The sequence below is a fragment of the Bufo bufo genome, chromosome 4 (genome assembly GCF_905171765.1).
Source record: "Bufo bufo chromosome 4, aBufBuf1.1, whole genome shotgun sequence".
Lineage (NCBI taxonomy): Eukaryota > Metazoa > Chordata > Amphibia > Anura > Bufonidae > Bufo > Bufo bufo.
Genome location: NC_053392.1, coordinates 396401568 through 396421622, shown reverse-complemented (window position 1 = coordinate 396421622; position 20055 = coordinate 396401568). Strand labels below are relative to the sequence as shown.

General features: G+C 41.0%; 1 protein-coding gene across 6 annotated transcripts in view; it reads right to left on the bottom strand.

Annotated features, from left to right (window-relative positions):
- The window catches only part of SASH1 (SAM and SH3 domain containing 1), a 377873-nt gene that overhangs the window by 25667 nt on the left and 332151 nt on the right, over positions 1-20055 (bottom strand). For all 6 annotated transcript variants that reach the window (XM_040429262.1, XM_040429260.1, XM_040429259.1 and 3 more), the window contains 5 exons: positions 18595-18730; positions 18101-18270; positions 17610-17819; positions 15788-15938; positions 12600-12713 (listed from right to left, as the gene is read on the bottom strand). In XM_040429262.1, coding sequence (XP_040285196.1) covers positions 12600-12713; positions 15788-15938; positions 17610-17819; positions 18101-18270; positions 18595-18730 — 781 coding nt within the window. The remainder of the gene's footprint in view (positions 1-12599; positions 12714-15787; positions 15939-17609; positions 17820-18100; positions 18271-18594; positions 18731-20055) is intronic.

Below are 20055 nucleotides of genomic sequence, written 5' to 3'. Positions count from 1 at the left end.
TTTCATTAAGAATATCTCTGTGCTTTGCTCCATTCAGCTTGCCCTCAACCAGTCTCCTTGTCCCTCACTGAAAAGCAGTGCTTAACTATATGACTGTATTAAGCAGGTGATGAGCAGTGCCTGGTTTACTCCAGACATGATGTTTAGAATTGAGGGCAAAAAGTCCAATCTTGGTTTTATCAGATAAGAAGATCTGAGAATCACAGTCTGAGAGTCCTTTAGGTGCTTTTTTTTTAAAACAAAAAAACCCCCTCCAAGCGAGACTTTATTGGGGTCATTTATTAAGAAGGATGTTTTAGACGCCAGTCTTAATAACCCTGGAGCTTGATGCCCCCAAATTATGTAGAGGCCCCGGCCTCTCCATAACTTAGATGCTGGCCGTGTGACTTAAATTTAAGCCAACTCCCTTGTTAGCCTAGATTTAAGTCATTTTCTGTGCCAAAAACAGGCATACAAAATGGTACATGAGATGTGCCGTCCCATCTGCCCCCTTCCCCACCCATGCTACGCCCTCTTTTTCCGCCACCTTGGAAAAGTGGCGTGAGTAAAAGACACCCCCTATTTGTCTTTCCCTTAGGAGAAGATTCTTTCTGGACAATCTGTCAAAGTTCAGATTCGTGGAGTGCTGCAGTGATGGCTGACCTTCTTGAAGTTTCTCCCATCTCCTCACCGAATTTTGGCGTGACCACTGAATTCTTCGTCACCTCTCTCTTACCAAGGCCCTTCTCCTCCAATTACTTAGGACTGTGGAGTGCTCCGGGAAGAGTCCTAATTGTTCCAGACTTCTTCTATTTAAGAATTATGTAGGCCACTGTGCTCTTGGGAACGTTTAGTGAAGCAGAAAATGTTTTCTCCAGATCTGTTCCTCCACACAATCATGTCTGAGCTCTACGGGCAGTTCTTTCTTCCTCATGGCTTAATTTTTGCTAAGCTAAGAGACCTTGTATAGACAGGGGTGCATCTTTCCAAAACATGTCCAATCAACTGAATTTACCCCAGAGGAATCCAATCAAGGTTTAGAAACATCTCAAAGATGATCAAGAGAAATGGGAGGGCCCCAAAGCTACATTTCAATTGTCAAAGCAAAGTGTCTAAATACTTATGTCCATGCAAAATGTTTGATATTCCTTTTTAACAATTTTAAAAATATCTGTTTTCAATTTCTCAGGGTACTGAGTCCAGAATGATGGGGGAAAACTAGATTTTTTTTTGTTTATTTTAGCACAAGGCTGCAACTTAACAAAATGTGAAAAAAGTTAAAGGGTCTGAAGACTTTCCGAATTCACTGTAGCCACACAAGGTGATGAAAAGGATTTTTTTATGCCAGAAACACACAAAATACTTTCAAACAACTATTAACTTTTCAAGGCTTTTGGTATACAAATTATTCATTGGATAACCCTTTTAACATGTATGTACACCTCTGAGCACCTATTCACAGGTTTTATAAAGTTCTAATATACCTCAAAAGCTATGGAATTACTGGTATGTATATACCTGAAATTACTATTTTATAGTACTAATTCTGAGTTACAGTCCAGAGTTGCAGTTAGTCTAAATTCTGCACATTTCTACTGAAAATTGCCAACACGCTTGTCCACTGACCCGTACCTAGTAGTTTAGGCTACTTTCACACTTGCGGCAGAGTGATCCGGCAAGCAGTTCCATCGCCGGAACTGCCTGACGGATCCGGCAAAACGTATGCCAACTGATGGCATTTGTAAGACTGCCCAGGATCTTGATCAGTCAGAAAAATGCATTGAAATGCCGGATACGGTGTCATCTGGAAAAACGGATCCCGCATTTATCTTTTTCACCTTTTTTTCGGGCTGCGCAGAAGGACGGATCTGGCATTCCGGTATTTTGAATGCCGGATCTGGCACTAATACATTCCTATGGAAAAAAATGCCGGATCCGGCATTCAGGCAAGTCTTCAGTTTTTTTGGCTGGAGATAAAACTGTAGCATGCTGCGGTTTTATCTTTGTCCTGGTCAGTCAAAAATACTGAACTGAAGACATCCTGAATGGATTGCTCTCCATTCAGAATGCATGGGGATAAAACTGATCAGTTATTTTCCGGTATAGAGCCCCTAGGATGGAACTCTATGCCGGAAAAGAAAAACGCAAGTGTGAAAGTACCCTTAGCCGAGCTCCCACATCAGATATGATGATATGAGCTAAAATATGCTCATACATTACAAAGGACGCCTATATATTTGGTAACAATTTTAGGAGTTAAGCTACTTGGAGTGCAGGAGTTCTTTTTATATTTATGAATGGGGTTGGAACCCTACTCCGTGCAACTTACCACCACAGAGTGCCACGAGTTATCTGCTATATATTTGTTAATAAATAGGCACAAGTTACGTCTTTTGCCATAATAATATTGTCTTGAACAGTACATTAGGCAAACGGTTACTCTGAAATGACGTTGCCTAATTAGTACAATGCCCAAACAATGAAGACATCCAGTAGTTACATGCTGTCATACTGCCACATTTACCCACATCATAGTGCCATGTTATGCTGAAATAATACCAGTGTACAGTGTGATTATAATATCAGCCTATGCACCTAAATAATACTGTCATACAACGTGAAGAAGTATAGCAATTATTATCATTATACAGGGACAGATTTACTAATCCTAATATTTGGATAGTGTAAAATTAGTATAGACAGTTCAAAGAAGCTCATGCTTGTTGATACATTTGGTGAAGTGCCAATCGATCTGCCAATTAAATAGTTTCACATGTGCAGTACCTACATTGTCTTGAGAAAGTATTCATACCTCTTGAACCTTTACATCTTTTTTTTCAAAATGATACATGTTTTTTTTTAAAATGTATAAATAAAAATTTGGAAAGTGTGGCGTGCATTTGTATTCCCCGAGTCAATACTTTGCAATTACAGCTGCAAGTCTTTTGGGGTATGTTTCTACCAGCTTTGCACATCTAGAGGCTGAACTTTTTGCCCATTCTTCTTTGCAAAATAGCTCAAGCTCAGATTGGATGGAGAGCGTCTGTGAACAGCAATTTTCAAGTCTTGCCACAGAATCTCAATGGGATTTAGGTCTGGGCTTTGACTGGGCCATTCTAACACATGAATATGCTTTGATCTAAACCATTCCATTGTAGATTTGGCTGTATGTTTAGGGCCAGTATCCTGCTGAAAGGTGAACCTCTGCCCCAGTCTCAAGACTTTGCAGCCTGTACCAGGTTTTCCTCCAGGATTGCCTTGTATGTAGCTCCATCCATCTTCCCATCAACTCTGACCAGCTTCCCTGTCCCTGCTGAAGTAAAGCATCCCCACAGGATGATGCTGCCACCACCATGTTTCACGGTGGGGATGGTGGGTTCAGGGTGATGTACAGTGTTAGTTTTCTGCCGCACATAGCGTTTTGCATTTAGACCAAAAAATTCAACTTTGGTGTCCTCTAAAAAGAGCACCTCCCTCCACGTTTTCTGTGTTCACTACTTAGCTTGTGGAAAACGGCAAAACGGGACTTCCTATGACTTGCTTTCAAAAAGGCTTTCTTCTAGCTACTCTTCTACAGAGACCAGATTTGTGGAGTACACCACTAATAGTTTTCCTGTGGACAGATTCTCCCACTTGAGCTGTGGATCTCTGCAGCTCCTCCACAGGACAGCCATGTCTTGGTAGGTTTGCAGTTGCGCCATACTCCTTCCATTTTCGGATGATGGATTGAACTGTGTTCTGAGAGATGTTCAGAGCTTAGGATATTTTCATATAACCTAACCCTACTTTACATTTCTCCACAAATTTATCCCTGACCTGTCTGGGGTGTTATTGGTTTTCATGATGCTGTTTGATCAGTAATGTTCACTAACAAACCTTTGAGGCCTTCAAAGAACAGCTGTAGTTATACTGAGAATAAATTACACAGATGGACTCTATTTACTATTTAGGTGATTTCTGAAGGCAATTGTTCACACTGGATTTTATTTAGAGGTATCATAGTACTGGGGGCTGAATACAAATGTACACCACACTTGTAGTTACAAGCCTCATAAGTAGAAAAATCAGCACCATGTATAGCTGGTTCAGACATGTGCCGTTTTGTCAGTCCAATACTTTATGCCACTTGTTTTATATGTTGCCTAAATAACATTTAGACCAGGGATGGTCAACCTGAGGATTTCAGCTGCTGCAAAACTACAACTTCCAGCATGCCCAGACTGACTACAGCTATCAGCCAACAAAAGGGCGTGGTGGGAGTTGTAGTTGTATACCCGCAGGTTGGCCATTCCCGATTTAGACTAAAATGTATTTTCCAAAGTAGGCAAAGGTATTTGGACATAGCCCATCCTCAAAGTAATACATATATATAGAGAGATGTTTTCATTAATTTAATAAAATGCTTTGTATCCATACATATAGAAAGACTCAATAAAATGAGATCAAACTACAGTATAATAATTCCTTCCTAGGACATATTCTTTAAAAGATACAATCGCTTTCTAAATTAAAACCATTCTGCTTCTTTCATCTTCAAAACAAATAAAAAGGATAAAATAACTCGGCTTCTAGCTGAAAGTAACTTTTAAGGACAGAGGAGGTTTTGTCTTCTTTGATATTTGTATGCAGTTAATTAGGGTCCATTCACACGTCCGTGTGTGTTTTGCGGATCCACGGATCCGCAAAACACGGACATCAGCGATGTGCGTTCCGTATTTTGCGGACCGCACATCACCGGCATTCTCTAAGAAAATGCCTTTTCTTGTCCGCAATTGCGTACAAGAATAGGACATGTTCTATTTTTTTCGGGATCGGAATTGCGGACCCGGAAGTGCGGATCCGCAATTCCGGATCCGGGAAGCACATCGTGCTGCCCCATAGAAATTAATGGGTCTGCAATTCCGTTCCGCAAAATGCGGAACGAAATTGCGGACGTGTGAATGGACCCTTAAACTGTAAAAAAAACTGTATATCTTTACAAATAGTAAATTATTTTTATGCACTTATTTTAAGTGCTCATAAATCTCTAGAATAAAGTAAGAATTACAGAAATTCTACTGCTAATATAGGCTGTAAACATATAAGATGGAGACACTTTGGCCCACATTTATGAATCCCAGAATGACAGAAAGCATCAAAAAGTCACAAATGTTAGTGCATGCCCTGCTTTTGCAAAACATTTTTGGGGTGTTTTGCTCTACATAAAAAATTAAAAAAAAAGTGAAAAGCAGGGTGGGGAGTGGGTGGTGGCAGCATTCTAATTTGTGCCAGGAAACTTATGTCAATTATGAGTGAAATCTATGAAGCTTCCTTGCAGGCATAAATTTCAGTTCTGATAGATGAACCTCCTGAAATGCACCATAAATATTAACAGGCATGTATACCTTAATAACTTTGGCACATCTCATGCCAGTGGGGCCGAGGTTAAGACTAGTGTGCAAAATTATGATCTTATTAAATGTATGGTAACCCCCTTTTGCTTCACATAGAGGCACATTTTACATATATCTTTACTACTTCTTATGAAGCCAGAGCTGCTGTGACTACAGTATTCTGGGAAACGCTTGTCACTCTATATATCTATTGCTTACACCTTAAAGAGGACCTTTCACTTGTATACAAACTAAAAACCATCTATATCAGTGGGCAGAGCGGCGCCCAGGGGTCCCCCTGCACTTACTAGTATGTCTGGGCGCCGCTCCGTTCGCCCGGTATAGGCTCCGGTGTCTGCGCTCACTGGACTGATTTTTTGTATGAGGCGTGTCCCTTGCTGCAGCGCTGGCCAATGAGCTGGCTATGAGCTGTGCGCTGCGATTGGCCAGCACTGCAGCAAGGGACACGCCTCATACAAAAAAAAATCAGTCCAGTGAGCGCAGACACCAGAGCCTATACCGGGCGAACGGAGCGGCGCCCAGACATACTAGTAAGTGCAGGGGGACCCCTGGGCGCCGCTCTGCCCACTGATATAGTTAGTTTTTAGTTTGTATACAAGTGAAAGGTCCTCTTTAAGCCATGTCCCTTTCCATCTAAGCTGATGGATTGGTCTGGCAGGCATTAAAATAGCCCTCAAGGTATGACACAGACTCCCTCTGACTGTGTGTGACCAAGTAGGAATCTGTTGTCCATGTGTAATAGTATATTAGGGACACAGTCCTCCTTGGTCAGTTTTATGGTATGAGTGGGATGTATAAGGTGATAGGGATGCATTATATTTCCTTTGGCTAGCATCCCGTCACCAGTGGTAAACACAATCTGGGAATGTGGTCCCTATAGTCACATCAGGGAAAAACACTTAGATTGACATGCATACTCATAATACCTAGCATGAGGGTTGAGATAGCCACAGGGGTCTTCAAAACCTAATTTTTAACATTATAACATAATTAAAAAATATATTTTCTTTTTATTGTCAGGCAGTGAATTTATAATTTATTTCAGATGGATACTTTCTCACTTCCAGCTGTGATAAATATCCCTTATCTCTAAGGCAAACCGTTGTTGGGCAAGGTACAAAAAGTGGCTAAAACACAGTATAAATCTGGCGCAAAGGTTTTGGAGCAAATTAAGCCAGAATTATGGCATGTTAAGCTTAGTAAATCTCCCCTACTGTTCTAAACCACATACACTTAGAATCCTGGCCTAATAAGTAGCCATTTTGACATCCCTAAATTATCAGTATAAAATTTGAAAGTAAAAACTGCCTTAGAAACGTTAGCATTTTTCTATACTGCATATGCCGTTTTTATGCAGTGGTGTCTTTAAAAAACAACAACTCTGTGAACCACATTTTCTTTTCTGCCATTTGTCCCCTATAGAGAAGACGTCAAAACACCAAAACCTTCAGCATGCAGTGTTATTTTATATTTTTAAATCCACAGACCACGAAAATGGCACCTGATTGACAAAAAATGCTGTTAGCCCAAAAAGTTTGCATGTCCTCCATTTCACGTTTTCACAGACATTCAAGCTGGCATTTTTACCACAAAAAATGCACCAAAAACCACGGGTAGAAAGAAAAACTCCACTAAAACCGTAAAAATGTACAAAAACACCATTAACCTATACGTGGACCCACCTTAGGATCAAATAAGTGCAGTCTTACATTTGATTAACCAACACTTAAATATTAGAAAATTTTATATGCACATCCTTCTTGCTGAGATAGGTTTATTGCTCACCACAAAGACTGGTAGTACAGTCCTGCTACAGAAGCAGTGCCAGCAGAGTGCCCATGCATAAATTGTACCAGCATAGTGATTACCTTCACAAAGCCATGGCATTAATAGACAATCATGACAGCCCTGCAGCCGCCACAAACGGAAGTTCACTGCATATGTTTATTTAAAAAGCTCTTATTGAAGTCCATGGGAGCTCTATATATAGAAATATTCCACAAGTCCCCCATAGTGGTGGCTGCCAGCATCCTTGCCAGCCTGGGATGCGTACAAAATCACAGAAAATATTATAGATCCTATTCTCCCAATATAACTAAACCTTTTTTTTTTTTAAGAAAAGGATCTGTAACAGTCTCTGTGATTTTGTATTCCTCTTTGATCTTCCCCTAATATTCTGGACTTCCAGTGCCTTTACAAGTATGGATGTGTTATGAGTTTTTGAGTCTGGCAGAATAGGAGAGTATGTGGATACAGCAATCTCCAAATATAGCCCTAATCTGCAAACAAACCAAGGCATCAAATACAGTATATAGAATGTTATGACATACGGATGTGCAATATAATTTGTATTTCTTTTTTACAGTTGGGTCAGTTTTTGCTTCCACATTGTGTTCTGAGCTACCCCATTATTTTAAATTAAAGGAATAACTAATTATTTTGCTGTGTTTGCAATGTTGGTGAAATATAAAAAAAGATAAAAATCAGAACAAAAAACATTTACAATAAAAAAAAGCATTACAGTTACATAACCCTCAAGTGTGAATGTGCCCTAACAGCAGAGTTTGATTTCCTTGAGTGATTAAAGGAAATCTCTCAGCTCCGAAACACCCCCATACTAGAGTAAGTGGTGTATAGTGTAAGTGACGCTGAGTTCGGTTATGTAATATGTGTCTTCATACTCAAAAATTACATAACCTGACTTGGCATCACTTACACTATACACCACTTAACCTAGTTTGGGGCTGTTTTAACCACCAATGTTATAAAGCAAAGTGCCATCAAATGACTACATGCAGCGTTAAAATAACAGCATGCATTTCTAATTTTATCCAGTGTGTTACAGTATTAATAGTATTAATGGTAGCAAGTTATGTATCACATAATATGCGATAGTCACAATGCACTGTGATGTAAATAATAGAAGCGGCATGAAATACAATTAGTTAGAAATGCGAGTGAAAGAAGCAAGCAGAGAGGTGTTATACAAACAGAACTGTTTAATACATTTTGATGAATGGATGTGAACAGTCCATTGGCACATATAATGAAATACGTCTTCTATACGTCACTATTTACACATCAATTACAGATTTAAAATGTTACACTGTACAATACTCTCCACATAACTGCCCTTGAAAATACTTCTTTTTTGTAGCACAGGATATAAAATAGTTCTGTTGCATTAAAATGTATGAGTATTTCCCGTTTAAGCCTGCAGCTTAGGCTACTTTCACACTGGCGTTTCACGGATCTGTTTAATTGTGGTGAACACTGACGTCATTAAGTGCACTACTTACGGGAGACTTCACATGGCCATACTTTCGGTCTGTACTTGTTACAAAAAGTGACAAAGTTCTCCCTATTTTCTGATAGGATATTATTATTTTTTTTCCTCCAAAATATGCGGATGAACGACGATCAAAAATAAGGCCACAAGAATGTGCCCTTACAGAATCTCACTATCTTGCACGTGACACAATATAACAGGGGTGGCCAGCCTTACAGACACAAAGAGACAGAAAAAATAAAAGTATGACTGCCAGGAGCCATAAGCTATACATTTATACAAATGTGTGCACACGACAGTATTACTGCAATTCAGTTATCAAACACTTAAAAGTGTATTTAAACCACCTTTCCTACCTGTAATGTAGATAGCTTTAGTGAGACTTCTGGCAATCTTAGTTTTTCACAACTAAAGCCGGCGCATGCGCATTAATTACTGTGATGCCGTACAAGGAATGGGCATCGCAGTGCGCATGCGCCGGCCGACGGACTGAGTGCGCAGGCGCGGGATCTCGGCGAAACAAGAAGTAAGTAGATGGGCGGTCAGAGGGAAAGGATGGGTGGGCAGAGGGAAAGAATGGGCGGGGGGGAAGCGACAATAAGGCTGAGCTAGCTGGGCACCTACGAGGGTAACGCCGCCCCTGGGCACTTGCGAGCCCTCATTTGCATATGCTACTAAGGCTACTTTCACACTTGCGTTCACAGCGGATCCGTCTGGGGTCTGCCCAGACGGATCCGCTCCTATAATGCAGACGTTTGTATCCGTTCAGAACGGATCCGTCTGCATTATAACTTAGAAAAAATTCTAAGTGTGAAAGTAGCCTGAACGGATCCGTCCAGACTTTACATTGAAAGTCAATGGGGGACGGATCCGTTTGAAAATTGAGCCATATTGTGTCATCTTCAAACGGATCCGTCCCCATTGACTTACATTGAAAGTCTGGACGGATCCGCTTGCCTCCGCACGGCCAGGCGGACACCCGAACGATGCAAGCAGCGTTCAGGTGTCTGCTTGCTGAGCGGAGCGGAGGCTGAACGCTGCCAGACTGATGCATTCTGAGCGGATCCGCGTCCACTGAGAATGCATTAGGGCCGGACGGCTGCGTTCGGGGCCGCTTGTGAGCCCCTTCAAACGGAGCTCACGAGCGGACACCCGAACGCAGGTCTGAAAGTAGCCTAAGTTGTTTTTTGACGGTTTTATAAGTCCAGGATTGCTCATAAAGGTAACGTTTTTATTAACTGTAAGGCTGCTAGAAAGCTATAGGAAGGGTTAAAAAGGTGAAACTTTGATGACAGACTCCCTTTAACCTTTAATACAGATACAGGAGGTGGGTGCCGGCAGAATCATATAGCTGACACCTGGCCTCTATGACGGTGCTGCGATCCCCGGCAGTTAACCCCTCAGGTGCGGCACCTAAGGGGTTAACTGCCGCGGATCTCAGCTACCTTTCATAGAGGTCGTGTGTGGGCTATATGATTCAGCAGCCAGCACCCGCCTCCTGTATTTGAATAAATGATCGAGTTAACTTCATTGGTGGCAGTGGCCACAGCCCCTCCCCTCCTCTTCCCCTCTGTGTTCTCATTGGTGGCAGAGGCAGCAGCACAGGGAGAATGGGGGGACTGCTTCCTTCTCCCCTGTGCTGCTGATATTTCGATACCTGCGACATCCTTAGTACAGGAATAGCTGGCCCGCTCCCCTGCGAGCCGCATATGTAGAGGTGCTCCTCTGTGATCCGCAAATGAAGGTGCGAGGAGCCGCATGCGGCTCGTGAGACGCAGGTTGGCCACCCCTGCAATATAACAAACAATACTGCAATCTTTATACACGTAAACAGGCCAGAGAGATAGGAAAAGACGCCTGGTGCACCCAGTGCTCCAAAGTATTTGATGTATTAATGGCCAGTCCTATGGAGTTGTCTTTCATAAAGAGACAGATTTACTAAAGAATTTCAGGGATTGCTTCCATTTTAAACAATCGCTTTATGTTTACCAGGACACCCTCCTTTGACAGTGAAAAAGGACCCGTAAACCAAACCGTATTGCACAAGCCAAGCAATATTTACATTTTCCCATGGATAGGGGGCCATCTTTATTTAGAGTAGGGTCGGCTCACAAGCTGCAGATGGTATTATTTGCTTCCTGGTCTAAATATGAAGGCAGTGTTACAAACACTAAATCTTGATTTCTGCTTGTATTAAGATTATGCAGCAGATGGCAATCAGCCATCTGTATTGTAATTACGTGTGCTTTATAGCACTCAGAGCAGTGCATCACAAATCGTGTCCAAAATAGAGAAGTAAGTCCAGCTTCCAATAAAAAAAAAAAGAGATAACCTTTATTTAGTGAAGTAAAAGCTAGTACAGATACATATCTTGAACAGTGCAGCGTCTCATAATTCTCTGATCTGAAACGCATAGACGCTGCGCTGTTCAAGATGTGTATCTGTACTGGGTTTTACTTCGCTAAATAAAAGGAATCGCTTTTTATTGGAAGCTAGACTTACTTCTCCATTTTGGATTTCTCTGGTGCTTTGTCCTAAGCACCTCTGTGCTTCCTAAAATTATTGCCAGCAGGGGAGTGCTATATTTCTTGTTTTTTTGGCATCAAAAATCGTATATATGACCCCCTAGACTAGTTTACAGTACTGGAGAAGACTTGTGCAATATTTTGATATCTATGCCTTCTCATATACAATTAGCCTAGTCTTATTCTTCCTCCTCAATACACTTATCCAAAATGTTAGGACTTCTTTGTAGTATCAAGGGTGCGCTTTAATAGCAGGATAAACTGAGTACAGCATCCAAAAGACCAACACACCTGCTGTAAGTATCCCTGGAATGTATAGTACCAACATTACAACTCTCATTGGGAATTACAAATAGCATAGTTTAGAGCAGAGCTGCGGCCCTCCAGCCGTTGCAAGACTGCAACTCCCAGTATGCCCAGACAGCCTACAGCTTACAGCAGGGCATGATAAGAGTTGTAGTTTTACAACAGCTGGAGGGCCGCAGGTTGAACATTCCTCTTTAGAGGGTTCCTCTGCCCTGGAGCTGCACTTTTCACTATTGGGCGTTTTATATACTGGTATTAACAGATGCTCTTCCAGTAACAAAGAATTTTAGTTACTTATGGAAGATCTGACTGCTAAGCGACTGACTATAGACTTCAATAAAATGGCAGTCTGTAGTCCTGCAGTTTCTACTTGCAATGGCCAATAGTTCAGTTACTGAAGCAGAGGTATCCACTAATACAAGTATATTACAGCAATAACCTAACACTAAGTGACAAGTGAGGATCCAATGTGGTTCCCAACCGTAAACTAAAATCAAATTATCCTTTGTTATGTTAAAAATCATACTCTGTAATGGCATCAAGACAATAGTGCTAGTAATGGAGGGGCTTTACATTTTTATCAGCTTCAAAAATCTGTCAAAAGCTTTACATTAATATATCAGATTTTTTGTATCACTTTTGCCCCAAATTTTTTGATATAAATTGGTCAGAAACGAATTTCAGTTAAAATATTAAAAGCCAAAGATTATTTCAGCATAAAAAAAAACAACCAGTTAAGTATGTTACAAAGCAGTGTTAAGTCATTCAGTAGCCAAGATCCTCAGGTCCTGTTTAGTGTGATGTGATAGATGGTAATGCATATGAAAATGACGTAGGCAGAGAATGTCAGTGATAACACACAAAGTACAGAGGAAATGAGAAGCCAAGCATGGTGATCCAGGTTAAGAAAAGCGTGGGCACATTCCAAGATGCACAAGCAGGTCCACAGGAGTCAGTTATGGGCACCAGGCTATGAACAATAAATTAACATTAGTTTGTTTCCTGACTCCACAGACTGACTAGGGAAACCTAAGCATGCCAGCCAGTGTAAATGGTGCGCAATGAGGGTAAAGATGATGTTGGCCAATGTCTACATCATGCCATTACCATGCTCTATGTTTTCACTGCTCTCATAACAGCCAGAATCCCGGGGGGAACATCCACTTCTGCTTTCTCCCTCTGTAAGTAGTTTTTCTTGAGAGCCGGAATGATCACTGTTACCTGCGAAAAGTAAGAAATGATGACAACAGTTATGGCATATGGTGAGGTTGAATGCAAGCACCAAGAATAAATAAACTCACACACGCATGCATGAATACGTGATGGCAATTACTAGCACCTCTATGGTCACTAGGCTCTGTTCGTACATTTCTGTTGGACTTTGATGTCCAGAATAGTGTAAATTGGCTTAGTTTATCCTGTTAGAAATAGAAACATTATAGACTCGTTATTGGGTCATTCAGTAAAATTCATCATGATTGATTAAATAGAAGATTTTGACAGAGCTGTCAAATCCATCTACTATACAGTTCATACTAGAGTTGTTTTTGATTCAATTTCGATACCATAAAAAAGTATTGCGATACTCGATATCACCTGAAAAATATAAAAGCACCAAAAAAGCAGCATGCATTCTGCATTTTATGCAACGTCCGGCCCATAATAGAACAGTCCGATCCTATTTTTTGGGAGGAGAAGGTGACTAAAAAATGGCGAATCGCGCGTTTTTTAGTTATTTTTTCAGTTGCGGCAGAGATTTTTTAAAATATTTTAATAGTTCGCACTTTCTAGGGTGTGGAAATATGTAATAAGTTTATTAATTTATTGGTTAAATATTATATACCGTATTTTTGCCCTATAAGACGCACCGGTCCATAAGACGCACCTAGGTTTTTGAGGAGGAAAATAAGAAAAAATATATTTTTAACCAAAAGGTGTGCTTTTGGTGGGTTTTGAACTAATGGTGGTCTGTGCATGACACTACTATGGGGGATCTGTGGATGGCACTGTTATGGGGGGGATCTGTGGGTGGCACTGTTATGGGCGTGGGGTCTGTGGATGGCACTGTTATGGGGGGGTCTGTGGATGGCACTGTTATGGGGGGGTCTGTGGATGACACTGTTATGGGGGGGGTCTGTGGATGACACTGTTATGGGGGGGGTCTGTGGATGGCACTGCTATATATGTGTCACCCCCAGATCCCCCACCCCATAACAGTGCCATCCACATATCCCCCACCCCATAATAGTGGCATCCACAGATGCCCTAATATACGGGAGCTAAACCTGTGGGAGGGGGAGGGAGGAGGGGCCGGTGGCATGCAAATGCAGCGGGGCCAGTGCGGTCACTGTACTCCGGCCCCGCCGCTCACTCACTGCTTTATTGCCTAAACCTTTTATAATAATAACTTTAATTGAAGTTCCGATCCCCAGCCCCATCTGTACTACTTACTAAATGTCCTGTAGCAGGCAGAGCAGGGCGGGCGGCCGTAACTCACTGACGTCACTTGCCTGCGCCACCTACTTTATGAATGAGTAGGAGGGGCAGGCACGTGATGTCAGTAAGTTACAGCCTGCCGCCCACCCTGCTCTTCCTGCTACAGGACATTTAGGATGTAGTACAGATGGGGCTGGGGATCGGAACTTCAATTAAAGTCATTATTATAAAAGGTTTAGGCAATAAAGCAGTGAGTGAGCGGCGGGGCCGGAGTACAGTGACCGCACCGGCCCCACCGCATTTGCATGCCACCGGCCCCTCCTCCCTCCCCCCTCCAGTATCGCAGACTGCGATATAGACTGTGATATAAAATGGCAGCATTCGCCCCATAAGACGCAGGGGCATTTTTTCCCCCACTTTTGGGGGGGGGGGGGGAAGTGCCTCTTATGCAGCGAAAAATACGGTATGTAAAATTGGGAAAAGGGGTGATTTAAACTTAATATTTTGGTGTTTGTTTTTTTTAACTTTTTTTGAAACTTTTTATTTAATAACCATTAGCCCCCTTAGGGGCTAGAACCTGGGATCATGGCGCGCACAGAGAGCAGTGTGCGCCATGTTCTCTGATACTAGGCTGCGCTACTGCGGTAAATGTCAAATCCCGGTATCGAATCGATACAAAACTATCGATTGGGTATCGATAATTCGATAAGCGCTACAACCCTAGTTCATACGGCAATCATGATGTCATGTGAACAAAGTCTAAAACAGATCTGAACAAAAGAAGACCAAACCTTAGACAGCTCTTCCCTCCACAGACTTCTTGGAGTAGGACGAACAGATTCACATAAATGAACAGGTCCCGCATTGAGAAGTTTCCAGGAAAACAATCTTCTTTATTAAGGCATAAAATTACAATGTTGCACAATTCACATATCTCGCCTATGCGTTTCGAGAACACAAGTTCTTAATTGTAAAGTAGGCCAGATATGCAGACCGTGCAACATAGTTAAGGTTATGCCTTAATAAAGAAGATTGTTTTAGTGGAAAGGCCTTGGTACAAAACAAAAATGAGGTATGTGGGCACTTCTGAAGGTGGAGAATATAATGTTAGCCAGAAGAACATATAGTAACACGTTTGAGTTTGACTGAAACCTTGTTCAGCAGCCTGCATGATACACGTGCTTCGTCATTTGTATCCTCTGCACACTGTTTATCATCACAGGTCCCATGTGGGTAGACCTAGATCTGAGGTGACATGCCTGATGCCTTTGATCCTTTTGGGGTACAGATTTTGACTAGTTCAGTTGCCTTCAACAGTACTTTGTCTCACGGTTTTAACAAAGAATTTAAAGGGAATCTGTCACCAGCAACCTCCCTATCCAACTGTTTGCATAGACACATATAGGTGCAAATTAGGCCTTTGATGCAATGAGAGAGTATCCATTGCTCTCATTGCACCCAAGCTCCACTCATTTCTGTGGCCAGCTTTTCAGTGGCTGCTTTCATTGACTGGACCAGGCAGTGGAAAAGCAGTTAGGGGGGGACTGGCCACAGAAATGAGTGGAGCTTGTGTGCAACAACAGCAATGGTGATGCCCTCATTGCACCAAAGGCCCAATTTGCATATTAAGAAAAAGTATCAAAAATTGGAATCGGAGCCTCAGATCAGCAACCCCCTCCCCAAAAAAGAAATAAGGGTTTAATCAGGTGAAACAAACACAGCTATGTATCTATGCAAACAGCTGGTTAGGGAGGATGCTGGTGAGAGATTGCCTTTAATTTTCCTTTCTATATTATAGAAGTCTTATGATCAATAAGCTGTTACTTTTATAATCATGGAAAAACAATTTTAAATCTTACTGTCATATTCCTGTAAGAGCTCAATAGCTGTCAGAAGGACTGCTTTGTGTTCTGGATTCTGTATGTTCAGTTCGTCTAAATCTTCCTCTTCTAGCAGTTTGAAAGTGTCTAAATCTTCATATCCATTGAAAAGAAAGGTTGGCATGTGCTCCTACAAAGCAAACACAGACATATAGTTCAGTCTGATGGAAAATATATTTCTGCAGTAAAGTAAATTAAAATCCCATCATTATCATGAGGCGCATCATTGTTTCCAAGGCTCAGAGAATTAGGTGGAGTGGAACAGGATGGCTATACTGGCACTACTGTATCACACAAGAAGGCCCCAGCATAATTTTCTCAGGCTGAACCCACATAAACAATGCCATCTTCAGTGATGTCAGGGTACAGAAATAAGCCTGCAAGGATTGGCTTTCATAGATGTCTAGAATAAGGTGTAGCGTGCTGTGCTCTGCGGTAGATTTTCACTATACCAGTGATTATGAAAATGTATCAGTCCAGGAAATCCATATTCCAGAATATGTTTAAAGCCTAATGTAATATCACACAGAACACGTATAATGCTAACAATTGTGCTATATGGAGGTAAATGTAATGTTATGAAATTGGCCATGATTACTGTACTACCGAGCTGAACAGCAGTAGAGTAATAATAGCATAGCTGGACTTTAATTGAATTGTCTTTCCTCTAGAAAGTCGTTTTTTGTGTGTCTTTCAGTACTCCTTATTTGTCAGCGAAGTGAGTAATTGTCTGCAGCGCTGTACCGCCAGCCCAGATGCTCACAAAATCCTACACAGCATATATGCAAGGATTCGTAATAAATAATCTTATTGTAATACAGGCTGCTCTGCTATTCCATTAAATACACTTTGTAATATAAGCAATTGATTTCATGCTTGGTGGTTTTATTACTGAGGTGAAATTGTTATTGTATAAATCTTATTTTATACCTATAACCTCTATTAAGTTTGGCGCTCAGTTTATATGTAGTGAAAAAAAGAATCCCATTTATTTTCTAATTGCTTCTTTGCTGGGTAGTTTTTGCACTCTACAGCCAGAAGAGTAAACATGTAAGTGTGTATTGCTATGGAGATGCAACTCCATCATAGGTCGAGAATATGCTCCATATAGCTCTATACAAGACTATTAAAGGGAACTGGTCAGGAGATTCAAGTTGCCCAAATCCCGAGCAGCATGAAACGTTGACAGGCTTTCGTTACAAACAACTATGTTTTACTGTGAAATGCTGCAAAGTTTCAGAAATCAAGTCAGAATCGGGTGAGGGGAATGGAAATCTTGGCTTGATTGACAGGTCTCTTCATATCTAAAAAAACAGGGAAGCACCTGTCAATCAAGCCAAACTGCACAGGAAGAATCCAGTAGGGAGCACCATTTGCAGAAATAATGTTTTTGGAGTTTTACACCATGCTTACTGTGTTTCTTAAAGTGGGTTTGCAGTAGGTGAGGCTCTGTGTGTGGCTTGGCATCCCATGGCACAGCAAATATACTATAATTTACACCAGAAATTGGTATAAATTATAACTTAAATCTACACCAGCTCATAGCTGGCATAGATTTGACTATCTGATGCTTGGACAGCTAGAGATGTGCCTAATTAATTAAGAGGTCTGTGTCTCTTACTAAATTAGGCGCATCTTACTCTGCCACAAACTAGATCAAGATTGGCATGTGAAACACTTGTTTTGATTAATTCCCCTATGTTTTCTCTGAAATATAGCTGGTTGGAAAGAGGGAGCCTGTTGGAACCACGTCAACCTGAATCTCCAGTCAGGTTCCCTTTAAAGTGACTAAATAACAAACCTTGAGATTGATGCGGTCTAAGAGCTCTTCTACAGACTTGGGCTTTGGTTGTCTTCCCTTGCGACGCCTTCTTGTAGGACGCTTAGGCTTTTCTTCAACTTCATTGATTACATCCACATATATGAACTTGAAAGTGCCAACCTTATTGTTTAAAAGGCCCATCCATGTGCCCATTGGAGGCTTACTTATAATTTCAATGATGTCTCCTTTCTACAGAAAACAAATTAATGAAACCTCCTGTAAATAATTCAACATAACACTGGTGTCTCCTGTTTTTAGGTTAGTAAGTGTTCAGTAACATTTCTTTCTTAATTGGGAACTCTTCTGAGCAATGCCTTATATTCTGCAAGTGTTTAGGTTAGTTCAGCCATGTAAAATAATGTTGACCACTTAAGATATTGAATGATAGGTTCTGTTGTGAATGGAGTTGCACTTTAACAGTAACCAATTTACATCTGTCTTAGAAATAAAGTGGAAATCTGCTTACAAACCTTAAGTTTGAGGGAATCGGAATCATAGGGACTGGGGGTGAAGTCTGTGTGCACTCTAGCTCTGCCGCAGAATGGTCCTCTATATGGTAGCTCCTCATCATCACCATCTTCAGACTTGACGCTCTCCCTGTTGCTTGCTGAGGAGTCTGTTGTGCTTACTGTTTGACCGCCTAACAAAGTAAATTAACAGTCCTGGTTAGTGAGATTGGAATTTCCCTCTGTATTGTAGCACTGCCACATTATGAATAATGGAGACTGTCTTGTTGTGTAGGACAGGTTAAGAGAATATTATGAAGGTCTTATACCATAACATATATACTAAATGAAGATGGAAATGAGATTAAATGACAACAGACGAGGACAAAACCCATCTGCATAAGCATTCTGCCTCTAATAAAATCCTGTTCCTTTTGTAAACAAGGCTTTATGGAGATGATTAGATGAATGATTAGGGGAGTCCAAATGAAAACTAAACTTCAATATGACATGCTTACTCATTGAGCTCTGGCCACTCAGGGAGCTTCGAAGACTTTCTACTGAGCCCCCTGCTTTTAGTTTTGGCTTTTCAAGTGTGCTTGTGGGGGGCAGTGGAGATTCAGGGGAACCAGGAATCCCATCTATGCTGGAGTCCTGAAAAACATATAGACATGTGTAAAGAAATCAAGCATAAATGTTGCCCGCCATGACAAACACCTAATCAATATCTATGCATATCTTGTAATTTTTTTTAACGTTTAATTGAAGTAAAAAGTATAAATCCTAAATAAAGTCTAATAAATGACAGAATCTGTGCTGTGCATCTGGTAACACACAGCTTCTCCACTCTTATCCATAGGGAAAGGTTGTACCTGAGCACAGGGAAAGGTTACTGGGATGATGACTAATAACGTCTACATCAGCTAACTTTTATTTGCAATACTACAAAAAAAGTGGCACCATAAAAATGCTGGTGGGTGTCCTGTGACCCTCCAGCTGCCAAGGCAAGTGAGCCACAGGTTGAAGCTACTATCCTAATGGATATCAATTTCCTAAAAGAACTTTGCAGATGTAAAAATGATCGAGTAAATAAGGTATATACAGTATATAAATGAAACCAAAATGTAACATATTAACAACAGTGTTTACTACACATTAGGATCTGTTTCATACTAATGCCAAAGTAGATGCAATATTTAAGTGAGTTTGTTAGATACATTTGTGACAAAACCACGTATTTGAAGTTTTGGTAAAAAAACAACCTTTTCCAAGTACTATTTGTCAAGGCACAAAGGAAGAATAAAGCATATGCGCATACCCCAGTGACGTTTCACTTTTCCTGGCACTTTATTCTTACTTTCTGCTTCTTCCTCGACAAATAGTGTTTGGAAAAGGTTGTTTGTTCATCGAAACGTCACGCGTGGTCATTTCCATATTGTTTTCCCTGATTTGCTGTCCCATCCATATAAAATCCTAAACTCATTCATCACATATGAATCATGTGCTCTAGTACATTTTGGATCATGGGATGTCAGGAATGTTAATTGCTTCAGATTGTAGCTTAATGACATAGAAGCAGACTAGGAGGGTGCATTTTAAATGACAGCAATGAATTCATGTCCTAGAATCTGACCCCTCCATATGATCATGTATAGCATAGTCACAACATAGCAATAGCTTGTCTTCCTACAGAAAGTCACACAGTAAGTGCAAAATTGCATGAAAGTTAGGAAAATGACAGTGTTTGGAAGCAACAACTTGTCTTTCCAATGATGCCAAGAAGAGTTCAGACAGGCCAAGTACATGGAACTTATAACTAGTCATAAAACTGGTCAAATGAAACCTATAATTTGCATTTTGCAAGGCAGGCAACAAATGTATTTAATGTCTACAGTAGCAAGTCAGCTGGAACATAAGACGACCCAACGTAATCTCTGAACCAAAATAACCCCTTTGTGTATTGTATGTGTCAGACGACC